At 47.7% G+C, this 13219-nt stretch overlaps 1 protein-coding gene across 16 annotated transcripts in view; it reads right to left on the bottom strand.

Annotated features, from left to right (window-relative positions):
• Positions 1–13219, bottom strand: part of SLC41A3 (solute carrier family 41 member 3) — a 71702-nt gene that overhangs the window by 37578 nt on the left and 20905 nt on the right. For 7 of the 16 annotated variants that reach the window (XM_074340446.2, XM_074340437.2, XM_074340439.2 and 4 more), the window contains exons 3-4: positions 7195–7350; positions 204–311 (exon numbers count right to left, since the gene is read on the bottom strand). The exons of 2 other annotated variants lie outside the window; for them this stretch is intronic. In XM_074340446.2, coding sequence (XP_074196547.1) covers positions 204–311; positions 7195–7350 — 264 coding nt within the window. The remainder of the gene's footprint in view (positions 1–203; positions 312–7194; positions 7351–13219) is intronic. 7 more of the 16 variants (XM_074340445.2, XM_074340441.2, XM_074340443.2 and 4 more) reach the window with 2 other exon arrangements.

Below are 13219 nucleotides of genomic sequence, written 5' to 3'. Positions count from 1 at the left end.
CACTACTAGAGCCTAACCATGGAAAAACAGGAGGACAGGCCGGAGTAACCAGGTAGAACATCACGACAGAACAAAACCCAATAATACTCATCTTTTCAGAGAGTCCAATCCACCCACTTACAAGCTACTTCAGGGAGACCTGGTGGTACAGATGTGTCCCTCCCCAAGAGGTAGGTGACCCAGGTATCCAGGTGTCCACTTACAGCTGTGGAGAGTCGTGACGCCAGTGTCATCTCCAGGTTCCCCTTCAGGCCCACTAGGGGTGGCACCAAAGTCAACAGGTCTTTAACCTCCATAAACACGGGCCAGTGCTGGTGGGGACAGAATAAGAAACTCAATCCACACACACACACACACACACACATATTGGCATATCCTGGACATTTCTTGAGGGAAGCTTCTACAAGTTACTTCTCACTCACTATAAAATCAATGAGTAAGACCAGTTTCTTAAATGACTTTAAACTAAACACAAAACAATGATAAAGTTGTGAAATTTTCTTAATATATTCAGTGAATAGAACTAGTAGTAGCCTCAAGAGAGTCTCTTTCTCTCTGTGGTCCTCAGCACCTGGGAAAATTGGGGGCTAGGATGGGTCTAGCCTGCAGGCACGCTTTGTTGAGTATGAACAATGTATTTGTAGAAATAGGAATGAGTCACCAATTTCAAAGCTGGGAGATTCTCATGAAATGGGAGAGCTGGGCAGGGACTCCCGGGCAGCCCCAGGCCTGCTCTGCTGCTCCCAGGCACCGAGGTCAAGTGCAAGGTGTCCTGGAGTATCATATGGGGGGGCTCTGGATTTGTCAAAACAGATAGACTGTGCCTCTATCCAGGTCTTTATCAAACATAAAGGAATAAAAATTAAAAATAAAAAGAATGAAAAGGATGCACGTTTCAAGAAAACTAGAAGTGAAAAAATTTCTTTGTGAAGTGAAAACTATTCCAACCTGTTTAACATGCAAATTACATTGTTCCCCAACCAATTTGTAACGCTCCATCTGATCCTACTGACTTATTTGAGCTCCCTGTCCCCTACAGATATCTGTGACCCCCGTACTAGAAACTCCTGGCTTTGGAATGCTAGAGCTGAGAAAAACCAACTTTGTCAACTAGGAGACAGGAAGCCTTTGTTCCCGTTCCCTTGGACAAGAGCTGTGCGAAGGTGAGGCCCTGGAGAGTCACCTATAAAGCAGCATGCTAAGACATCTCACCAGGCCTGGAGGTCAAGAGATTGGGCCAGGTCCTTTAAAGACCCATTGTTTATTATGGTTTCTTCACTCCTTGGTTTCTCCCTTTACCTTATCTACAAAGCTGTGAAATTCAGAATCTTTACCAGCTCTGATGGAATTGTGAGTCTGTTCTCTCCTAAAAGTTCAGGAAAAAACCATGTCACCAGGCAAGGACATGCTGCCATTATCTCAGTCCTGGTCATCCAGAAGCATCTGGCCCCAATGCAGCTGTGCAGCTGTCCTATCAGCTGCCACACTCCATCCAGCACAGGTGGTCTCCCCTTCAGTTCACAGACATAGGCCCTCCCTACTGCCTGGGCTCCTGCCTCCAGGCAGTGCCCCCCACCCTAAATCCCCTCTTACCTCCTCTGCAACCTGACAGGCTCCTGTGTGCTCTCTTTCCCTGCCTACATGCAAAACCAAGTACCCGCCAACCCAAAAGTAAAAATAAAACCCCTCCTCTCAGCCTCCCCTGCCACGGAAGCCTTCTCCCTCCCCTCTTCCTCAGCATCACTAAATTTTGAATGAGTTCCCGTCATCACCCATCATAATTCAATGCTGTGCAAGCTTCTGACTGCCCCTGCACCCCAAAGCAATGCCCCTCTTCCTAAAGGAAGCAGTAACCTCCACTGGCTCTTCTAACTAACCTCCATTCTGCTGCTCTCTCTTTGTTAGGGCATCTTCCACCCCACCCCCCACACCCTCACCCAAGCATGTACTAAACTCCTACTGTGTGACGGGCACTTCTCTGCACTCTCTGCGCTGGTGTCCAAGACTACAACCCCTGTCCTACACTGACCTCTCTAGTCATTCCATCTTAACCTCCAGTCAACCTCCTTTTCCACCTCCTCCCCTTTTAATTTTTTTTAAAATTTAATTTAAAGGATTGTATTTCCTCTTTCCACATAGGAAGTCTACAAAGTTAGAAATTTCACCAAAGTCTAATAATCCCTGATTCTTCAAAATGGGCATAGACTTTTCCACTCTGGGTAGTTTTCAGGGTACATGATAGCCTTGTGGGACTGATTCAACTAGAAGTAACACACTTTCTCAGTAAAACAAAGGATCACTCTTTTTCAAGATTCCAACTCCACAGCTGAGAAACTCCCTGTTAAGGGACAGATTGAACCAAGCAGAGAGGAAGATCAGGCTACCACCACCAAACTACTCACTGCCTGTGGCACACACTGCTCTTGACCAATCCTTTCCCACGGCTGGATTCATTCCAGCCCATTCAAAGTCTGCTTTTTGCATTCAGGAGCCTGGGAGTTGTAGACCTCCTGACTGTAATTCTGACTTTCCTTCACGCTTTGTCTTCAGTTCTCCTTTCTGTCCACATGCTCTCGTTTCCAAGGCTTGAGTTACCTTCCCCTGCATGCCTTGAGTTACCTTTTCCACAGCCACCTCACTCTCCATCAACAAACAGCCTGAAGGGGGTGAAGGCTGGAAGGTGAAATTTTCTGCAGGGAGTCCCATCCTCCTTGAGTGTGGGCTAGGACACTAGCATGGCCAAGTAGATTTGAGAAGTCATGTTTAGACATCAGGACTCATACTCTACAACCATGGGGGGTCTATTCAGCGACATAGTCAAGAAACATGGAAGGGTAAAGCAGAAAAACAGGAGGACCATGGATACTGACTGACACTGTTAATGCAGTGAATTAACTAGTGCTGGAGTTATCTAACCTGCAGACTTCTTTATAGGGATCATAAATGTTTTTAGTCACTTTGAGTTAGGTCTTCTGTTACCCACAGCCAGAGCACTCCAACTGATCACTGGGCTCTGTGCTGCTGACGCACGACCTTACGGGCTCAGATCTTCCTTCATAGTGTTACAGCTGCTGATCCCACTGGTGACTGAACCTGTGGACATCCCAGAGGCCCCTCAAACTCCACCTTCCTCGCCCAGCTCACCTTGCCCTGCCTTGCCCATTGAGTTTCCAAGCATCCTCCTGCCTTGCCAGCCAGGACTTAATTAACCCCTTGTGTTCCCCGACATCCTGACATCCAAGTTTTCATACTGTGTTTCCCCGAAAATAAGACCTAGCCGGACAATCAGCTCTAACGTGTCTTTTGGAGCAAAAATTAATATAAGACTTGGTCTTATTTTACTATAAGACCATGTCTTAATATCATATCATATATCATATCATAACATTATAATATAACATAACATAACATTATAATATGATATAATACTGGGTCTTATATTAATTTTTACTCCAAAAGATACATTAAAGCTGATTGTCTGGCTAGGTCTTATTTTCGGGGAAACATGGCAACTGTCTTAAATTCTGCCACTGCCCTCTCCAGCAACACTTTAAAAATTTATCCCAGGCACTGGGGAGGCTGAAATCAATCAAAAGCAATGGATCTTGTACTTGGGGAAGCCTGAATCATCACCAGTCTTCCAGCTTTCCCCTGCTGCCTGGAGCTGAACTCTCCAGGTCATCTCTGACCCAGCTTCCAAGGTTGAGTTTTGTTGCACATATATGACCATGTCACTCAGGCTTTTATAACCTTTCATTGCCAATTCCACTCCTGGACATATACCCAACAGATGTGAGTCCTTCTGCGCCCTCGCTAAAACATACTCAAGAATGTTCCTAGTAGTGTCTTACCTTGAGAACAGTCAAATCAAATCTACAGTATTAGAAGTCAGAAGAGTGGTTTAGGTTGGGTGGGGCCTAGAGGAATCTGCTGGGAGCTTAGAATGCTCTTGATGTGGGTGGTGGTTACTAAGGTGCATTTACCTTGAGATGCTTTATCAAACTGTACACATATGAGTTGTACAATTTTCTATACTTCTATGCTACACTTCAATAAAACAAATACGTGATATTTATTATTAAAACAAAGAATGGCAACAGAGTCAACAATACCTTTGCTCTCAGTATATAACTCAAACTCCAGAGCAGAGTGAACAGGGTCCCTCACTGCCTGCCCAGTGCCCCGTCCCTGACAGTGTGCACTCATGTTCCTCACTCTTTGCAAACACACTCTCATCTATCCATATCTATACACACACTGATCCCTTTACCCGGAATGTTTGCTGTTTCTCACGTCATCCTGGAAACTGCTACGTTATCTTTAAGGTCCAACTCCAACTGTTCTGCTAACTACAGATTCTCTGACTCCTCTAGGAAGAATGGATTGTTCTCTCTTCCTTCCCAGGCAAACATCTGCTCACTGCCTCCACTCCCTCACTCTCATCTGTGGGGTGATCTGATAAGCAGCTGCCTCACCCACTAAGACTACAAACAACAGGAAGATGGGGGCTGGTCTGTTTCTGCTCACCACTGCACTCTCAGGGCCCTGCTGCAAAAGGGAAAGGAACAGATTCTCCCCTAGAGCTTCCGGGGGAGCCAGGCCCTGATGACACCTTGATTTTAGCCTCATTAGACTCATTTCAGAGCCCTGGCCTCCAGAACTGTAAGATAATACATTTCTGTTCAGGCTGCTTGTTGATTCATTTCAACAGGATGTGCTGAATGAATGAAGGCGGAACCAGATGAATGAGTGAATTCATCTACTCTACTCAGCGTTTGGCTATCAGCTGCTCAAAAGCAGAGATCATGTCTGATTCTTCTCTAATTCAGTGAAGAGCAATCACAAACCCTCTAACAACAATAAAAAAAAAACCAAAACACTTTTATTGTCTCCAGTACACACGTGTGTACATAAACCCCAAAAAGTTCTGGAAGGACATTCATCACCTGATAACACAGGAATTAACTAAGATTGAGGGCTGTGGTCAAAGAGGGGCTAACCTCAGCTTTCAGATTTATTTTATTAAATAGAGAAATATTTATACCTTCCATGTGTAATAAATAAATTTTTGAAAAAACCCAACTGATACTCTGGCCACTTACTGGCCCTCAATCCCCAGGCCCAAGCATAGATTGAACCCAGGCCCCAAAAAGAGGGAAAACCCTGGCCCTAAACTGAGAGGAGGTGAAGTCAGCACTCAGCCAGTGCCCTTGGTCTCAGGACTGCACCAGGGATGGCCCATGAGGCACGCCTCCCGAACCAGACGGTCATCTTTGCTATAGGCTCCTAAGCCGAGGCCCAGCATGCTCCTCCCGTTGCTCTGGGGCTTGCACCGGCCTAGGCACAGTTGGAGCCAGGAGCTGGGACCCTGTCCCATATTGTGGGGCTTTTGTATGGAGTGGTGAGCCAAGACTGACTGCTTCCTGCACTGCTGAGTGGCAGTGAGCAGGGAGGTGGTGCTACAGGCTGGGGATCCAGAGAAACTCAAGTGCCCTTGAACCTCATAGCACCCTGGTGTCATAAAACCACATCTGCAAAGTGGAGAGAAGGAATAGATATGACTTCCAGAGCTATTTTCTCTTTCTCCCAGCTGCTGAATCTCCCAAAGGTGAATGGCTCAAGGCTTGCATTTGCAGACAGCTTTCCCCATGTATACTCTAGGCCTGCCTCCCAAGACACCCCTTTTTGACCTTCCACAGCCACCTATGTAGAGCACAGCTTGGAGCCCCTTCACCCCATTATGTGTTCCTCAGTTGTTACAGCCTGGGAGGGTATTTGTCAGTCAGGAGAGATCAGCAGAATGTGGAAGATTTAGTGGAATGTGGGGAGTAGGGAGTGTGGGGATTGTGCCTGACCATCCATAAAGGTGGCATAGGATGCCAGTCCAGGAGGAAGTCTAGGTGGAGGGCAGAACACCTTTCCTGATTCTGCATTAAGCCATCTGGGAGGCCAGCATGAAGGAAAAGGGCAAAGAGTCTCTCCCCAGTATTTGCAGGAAGGTCTTAGGGAAGGGGTGACAAACAAGCCCAGATGAGCACAAATTTTTTAACACCGAGCTGGTCAGTATGCAATGGGCTGCCCCAGCCCCAGGAAGGGTGAGTATCCCATCTACTGAGGTATGCAAGCAGAGGCCGCCTGGGAGGCATTGTGAGCCTCATTCAGAGACCAACGGGCCAGGGTGGGTGCTGATCACCCCTCTCTAACTCAGAGACAAGTGCACAGGGAAATGCTAGGCAGCAATTAATAAGGAGATGCTGTGCGTACTGAGGAAGGTAGAGTGCTATCTGGGATGACTCCATGGATTAAAAAAATAAATTTAAATTTAATTTTACAGGTTAAGAAGTACATTATATAGTATGATCCCAAATATTTCTGTGTTTATGTGTTCTGGATAAACAGGACAATGTTGGCAGAGATTATGGGCACCCACCCTCCTTCACTTATGTACATTTTGTAATTTTTCTAAAAAACATACTAACTCTATAAGAAATGTTTAAGTAGACAGAGCAAACCCTCAATGATTCAAACAGCATTACCCGAGCCCTAAACAGACCGGGAGAAGCAAACGCCAGAGTGTGTGATCCCTCGAGGGCCTCCCAGAAAACACCTCTACCTGACGGAGATCACCATAGCCCCTTGCTGGCCTGGACCCGCAGCCTGGGCTCTGGCTCTTGTCCTCCCACGGAGCTTTTGGGGGCTGGAGGGAATAGTGCCCATCACCCGTGGGCCACAACACAAAGTGCACTCAGTCATCCATCCTCACAATCCTGCAAGCTGGGAGCATTTATTAGCTCAAGCTTAGGATGGGGAAACTGAGGCAGGGGGACACTAACAGTTCCCTCAGATAGTGAGCAAATCGCAGAGCCAGGCTACGAACCCCTCAGGCCCTGCCTAATGAGCCTGCTTTCCCTAGAAGGAAAATGGTTTTAGTTCCTGGGGCTAACGTGGCTCATGTGAACTGACCTTCAGAGAGGATCATCAGAAGCTATTGTGAATCAGACACTGAGGTCCCTGGAGGACTCTTCTGCCAGCAATATTGAGCCCAAGACTCCCAGGCATCGAGGCTAGACTCAGAGTTGCAGCCCCACTCAGGGGCCTCTTGTGTCCCCCAGCCTGTCCTATCTGTGATGCCTGGGGACCCTCGTTCCCCCAACCCAGTACCCCACACTGTCCCCTCAGATGCCCAGTACGCACTTGGATGGTGTTCATCAACAGGCCTGCAGTCATCATACCCAGGCCCGAGAGCAGAAGGGGCACCGTGATCTGGCATGTGAGGGTGCAGGCAGTCTCAGGGAAGACTCCACAGGGGGACCGGGTGAGCTCACAGCTAAAGCCTCGAAGCTTCTTGCCCTGAAAGCAAAACTCCAGATTCAGCTGGGTGACTACCATGGTCAGGCTGTCAACTTCATTCCCAGGAGTAAGATGTCCAGGTCCAGGGAGCCCTCCTTCCTCTGTCCTCTGCACCCTCACATTTCCTAAGAAGTTCGCACAGGTAGCGTGACCAGGTGCCCTGCGCCTGTGAAGGGTTGGTTCCCCGTTGGTCGAAGGCCAGAGCAAATGAGTGACCAGAAAAGGCCAATGTGACTCAGAGACTCATTCAGGGCCTCAGCCAGCTCCTTCTGTCTATCCACTCTCTGCAGATCAGGTTTTCTTCAGAGAGTGACTGCTACGTCAGCCGGGACCTCCCTCAGCTGGCCTGCCACTAGGAGGTTCACTGTCCCCTGGCACGACCTTGACAGCATCCAAGCTGGCTCAGGCTGGACGCAGAGCCAAGTGAGGCCTGGCCTTGAGGAGGGCCAAGTGGAGGCCTGCCCACCTCTGCACGTTTGCCCTGGGCAGCGTCTACTCTTGGCAGGTAAGGGCCTGGACAAATCTCAGCATGATGGACCCACTTCTCAGACTGAATCTACAGCCCTCTGAGGGTCTGCAAGAAAGAAGCCACATCCTGTGTTCACCTCAACTTCGATGTCCAGGGGGTCATGGCCACATGAAGAAGCTGTGTTCACAGGGGAAACACAGCCTTGTTCTTTCTTGGGCCCAGAAGATTTGTAAATGTGTTTCCAAAGGAACCACACTCTCATCTGCTGCAAAGGTAAGACCAACCCGGTCCAGAGGAGAAGGGTCTGGGGCACCCCCTCTAACTCCTAGGAATTCTATTGTTGGGTGTGCCTGCTGTGCATTCCACAGGTGCCAGGGACAGAATGTCCAGGCCTGAAGGCAAGCCGGAGCAGGGATCAAGGCCATAGCCAGCAAACGCCCAAAGCTGAGAGTCGGGTGCACACTCACCTGTGGACCCCAGGGACCTCACCTAGACCAGGGCCTGGTCCAGGCCTCACCTCTGCTCCTGTTCCTAAACCACAGACCTCCTAGACACTTAGCTGGTTCCCCTATCTATCCCACACTTTAGTCCCACTTCCTGAATTTAACAGCCCTCACCAGTCTAGATCCTACTGACCTCCCAAGCCTATCCCCTCTCCTCACAAACTCCCACCAAACATCTCAAATAACCGTTTCCCTCAAGCCCCAGACATTCCTTCACTGTATCTTTCCTCCCACCACTCATTTACTCATTCATTCAACAGGTATTTTTAAGCCCTTCCCAGGAACAAGACATAATGAGCTCTAAACTTTGTCATTCCTCCCATTGGGAGTTGGAGTTCTGTCTCCCCTTCGATCTGTGACTGCTGGACCAGAACAGTGGAAGAGACACTGTACTAGTTAGTTTCTGGGCCAAAATCTTGAGAAACTGACAGCTTCCACTTCCCATCTCTTGAGATGTTCATGCCTGAAACCCAGCCACCATGCTGTGCGGAAGCCCAAGCAGTCACACAGAGAGGCCACATATAGGGGTTCCAGCCAAGAGCCCCAACTGGTTCTAGTCGACAGCCAGCATCAACTGTCACGTCATGTGGACTATCTTGGACTGGGTACAGTGCCTAGCAAGCCACCCCTGCAGATGCTGCATTGAGCAGATAGCCATTCTCAATGAGCCCCACCCAAAGCCCTACACATTCATGTTCAAATTGAATGACTGGCTTTAAATAAGCCACACAATTTTGGTGTGATTTGTTGCACAGCAGTAGGTAACTGGGACATTTGGGGAGCCTCATCTCCACCCCTGACCAGACTCATTTCAGATAAACCAAAAACTGCCAGACTTCCCCCTCCAGCCCAGACCTCTATCCTGGGCTATCAGCTATGCTTAACCCCACCAGGGAGAGGGACACGCACCCCAAACTGTCTTTCATGATTTCTTCCAAACCTTTTGCCCCAAGTTTCTAGCCTCAATGAATGGTTCTGCCAGAAACCCAAACCTCACTCTAACCACCCCTCCCTGTGATCACCTCAACCCCACATCCAATCTGCCTGTTCCCAAATTTCTCCCGCATCTGCTCCTCCTCTCCAGCTCATGGACACGACCTTCACCATGGCCCTTACTACTTCCCAACCCATCTGCCCACCAACAGTAGCACATACTCTTCATACTCACATCCCCAGGTCACTTGTTTGCCCAAATATTATCAGCTGTCAACTCATTATTACCTGAGAAAGTTTAGATTTTTATGGTCAGGCATTCAAGGTCCTTTATAATTTAGGAAAAATACATCCCTTTGGGCCCTCTCTCCTTCTAGTCCCTGGTCATATAATGCACGTCATAGACGGAACTTCCTGCAGACCCTCCTGTGGGCCATGCCTGTGCTCATGTTGCTCCTTCTGCAGGCTCCACACACGGCCCAGGCCAAATTCCTGCCTGATCTCATGGCCAACTGAGTCACCTCCTTGTTTTGAGGCCTCCCAGCTTCCCGGCCTGAGCCTCACATCTCCTTCCCCAGAATTCCCAAAGTACTTTGTCTGAACCTCTCTGAAGGCAAGTCTACTCCTGCCTAATGCAAGCACGAACTGCACATGCACCCACTCTCCCTTCTTGGACTGTGCTCCTCTTGAGAATGGAGGCTGGCTGATTCACTGCTACAGTTTTCACAGCAGGGGAAATTATTCATTCATTCACACTACAAATTAGTATTTAGGGCCTAATATTTGCCAGACTCTGGTCTAAGTGCTGTGATGCATCTGTTAGCAAATAGATATATTTAGGGCTTTCCAGTGTAGTAATCAAAAAGAAAAACAAAAACATAATTATGACCTGTGAAAAGTGCTCTGAAGGAAAGCCAAGGCATGAGGAGAGCATAGAGCAGAATCAACTACACACAAGCACTCAGTGACCAGCAAATAAATGAACAAATGAATGAAATGATAGCTCTTCCATTCCCTTTGTGTAGCAGTCCATGATTCTCAACGCCCTTCACAATGAATCACTTCATGTGCAATCAAACACCAGACTCTCAAAATATCTCCAGGATGCTCACCAGCAAGTACCGCTTTACAGAGGCCCTACAAGTTCACACCCCAAGTTAGCACCAGAGGCAGGACTCAGACCCTCAGCTCCTGACTCCCAGCGCAGACTGCCTCCACTCCCTATCCTGCTCTGTCCCGCCGGGCCCCTTCTCCTGTCTGCCACTGCCCGCCATCAGTGGTTTGGATTCACTGATTCAAGCACAAGTCTGAACCAGTAGGAAGCTAAGAGAAATGGCATGTTTCTGAGAAAAGAGTTGCAGAAGTTAACTGGTTTAAGGGAGCTCACTGGTTTAAAACAGAACCCTCTCGGCTGGCCTGAAGCACTAACCAAGGCACACACATCACCAACAAGTGATCACTTTCTTCTGACTTCAGCAACTCCTTTATAGTTTCTTTACAGTTTTGAATGTGGTCAGACATCATAATACAATACATAATCATACACAGTGGGACCCTGAACCATTCTCATCGGTACACAAGAGATATGGAAATAGACATCATTTGCATCATTTCGCATAGAAAGAGATTCCAAAAAAAAAAAGAGAGAGAGATTCCTGATTAACCAAGTTATAAATCATCACAAAAATGATTCTCATTTGTGTTTAAAAAAATCAAATGAGAAATTAAGATAAACATATGCACACTCACACAGACACAGTAAAAAGTTCAGAAGGCTACACACCAAAATGCTAAAAGTGGTTATTATCTTTGAGTGGTAAAATTATAAATGACCTTTATTGTATAACTTTCTGTACATTCTATTGTGATTATTTGCTTTTATAACCACCGAAACATAAACTGTCACCAAAAATAAATAAAAGACATCATTATGAGAGAAAACTTACTTTCCTGTGCAACTTGAGAACAAAACATGTCAACAAGGTTTATTGGCTTATAATCCAGAAAATCAAGAATGTTAATTTTAAAAAATGGTTCAGTAGCATAGTGGAAAATCTCAAAGAGCTTAAACTAGATTCCAGGGCTGTACTAGGCAGTGGGTGGAATCTGGGTCAAGCATCAGATGGTGCTTTCTCGGTGACCTGCAATAAGCCCCTGCCCCTCCATGGGCCTCTAACCCACCCACAGCCCCATAACACGAGTGGTGGGACTGCATCAGTGGGTTTTCAGTCCATTATGCCATCAGAATTACCTGGGAATTCCTGAAACATGCAGCTCAGACCCCAGTGCAGACCAATGACTCAGGTCCCCAGGCCTGCGGCATCAGAACCACTCATCTATTCCAACTCCCTTGATTTTTAGGGGGGGTGTCACTCCAGGACAGTTAGGAGGGTCCACAGAGGATGGACAGAGGGTTCTGGAATACACATCATCATTCCTAGCTTTCACTTCGGATTGTTCAGTGGGAACTGGATACTTCCCCAGGAGCATACCTTCTAAACGGCCTCCTATTGCTTTCATGAGCCAAATGGTCATTCTTAAAGGCCTGAACTTTTCTCCATCCTGTCAAGTTCTCAGAAATCAAACCAGTTACATTTTCAGTAGCAGGAAAGGTCCTTCTTTATTTTCTGCTTTTGATTTGGCTAGCAGAACCCACCACAAGTAAAAATGGACTGAAGTATACTACTTGCTCACCCCCACGCCTGGCCCTGACAGCCTGTTCTGATGCAGTTTCTCCAAGCAGCTCCTTCATGTCACTCAGGCCTCACTCCAACATCCCCTCCTCAAACAGGCCTTCTCTGGCCTCCCTCTCCAAAGCTGAGGCATATCACCAGCTTTATTGTTTTCGTAGCCCTTATTACCATCTAACACTGATTTATGTATCTTGTGTCTGTCTCTTTTCACTTGACTGTGACGACCACCCCACCACAGCATCCAGCACAGTGCCAGCCCATGGCACACATACACACGTTGCACGAATGAGTGAATGAACAAATAAACAGAATCACAGAAACAAAGAGAAAAAGAACCCAGTCAGCCTTCCATAGGTTGAGTGGTGAAAAGCCTAAAATTATTGATTTGCTGCCCTAACATTTGGTAAAACCATGGCCTAACCTGCAACTTCCCCTCCCCTCTCTTCTCCAGTGGATAAGGTCCCCTAGCTAAGCAATGCTCCTTATCAGGAGGACCACGCACAGTTTCCAATTATCCCTGAATAGTGGGTTTTAGTTCCTGCCAGCCATGGAATTACTCAAACAAGACAATCCCACCCTCCCACAAAAACCAGTGGACATCTCAACCTATTGTTACTAAAAGGCCTGCCTCCCACAATCCCTGGCAATTCATTCTGCTCCCGAGCACAACCCGTGTGGCCCTGCCTGGTAGGCAGTGTCCTCCTCCCCTGGGCTGAGTGCACGTGACAGATAAACTGTGATTTCATCTAGCCAGTGTTGGGACTGTGTGTTCAGCCATCCCCGTAATGCTAGGGCTAGAACCGCGTCCTCACCAATGAGGTGAAAAAGAGATGATCAAACCAAGTTGGTATCATGAGCAGGGGAGCTCAGCCTTGACCCAGGACACCTGGCCATCTGTCACTAACTGCTCTTTGCTGACTAGCTCTTGACACGGCGAAGGCCGCCTGGGATGGAGCCACTAATTGATGGCCAGCTTGTGCTTTAGCCTGCTCCATGTTCGGTTGTCTCTCCTGGGCACTGCCATCTCCACCCACCCTAAAGTGTCGTCCTGGTCCCCAAGGCAAGAGCTATTGTTAATTGACTGTATCCTGGCGTGAGGTGCCTTCAGGTATGGTCTGTGCCTGGCAGGTGGTCTCTGGCACTCCTGCCACCTAGTCTAACTTAGAAATTGGCTTGACAAAAATGGGATTCCATGGGCCATCCCCAGCCCCGTTAAAATAGTTAATACAGCTCAAAGTAAGGTAACACAGGGCCTTCAAGGATTGAAATTT

The sequence above is a fragment of the Rhinolophus sinicus genome, chromosome 4 (genome assembly GCF_057876585.1).
Source record: "Rhinolophus sinicus isolate RSI-liver-muscle chromosome 4, RSI-T2T, whole genome shotgun sequence".
NCBI classification, from domain to species: Eukaryota; Metazoa; Chordata; class Mammalia; order Chiroptera; family Rhinolophidae; genus Rhinolophus; species Rhinolophus sinicus.
The sequence above is the reverse complement of the archived record's forward strand: the minus strand, read 5'-3'. Positions and strand labels throughout refer to the sequence as shown.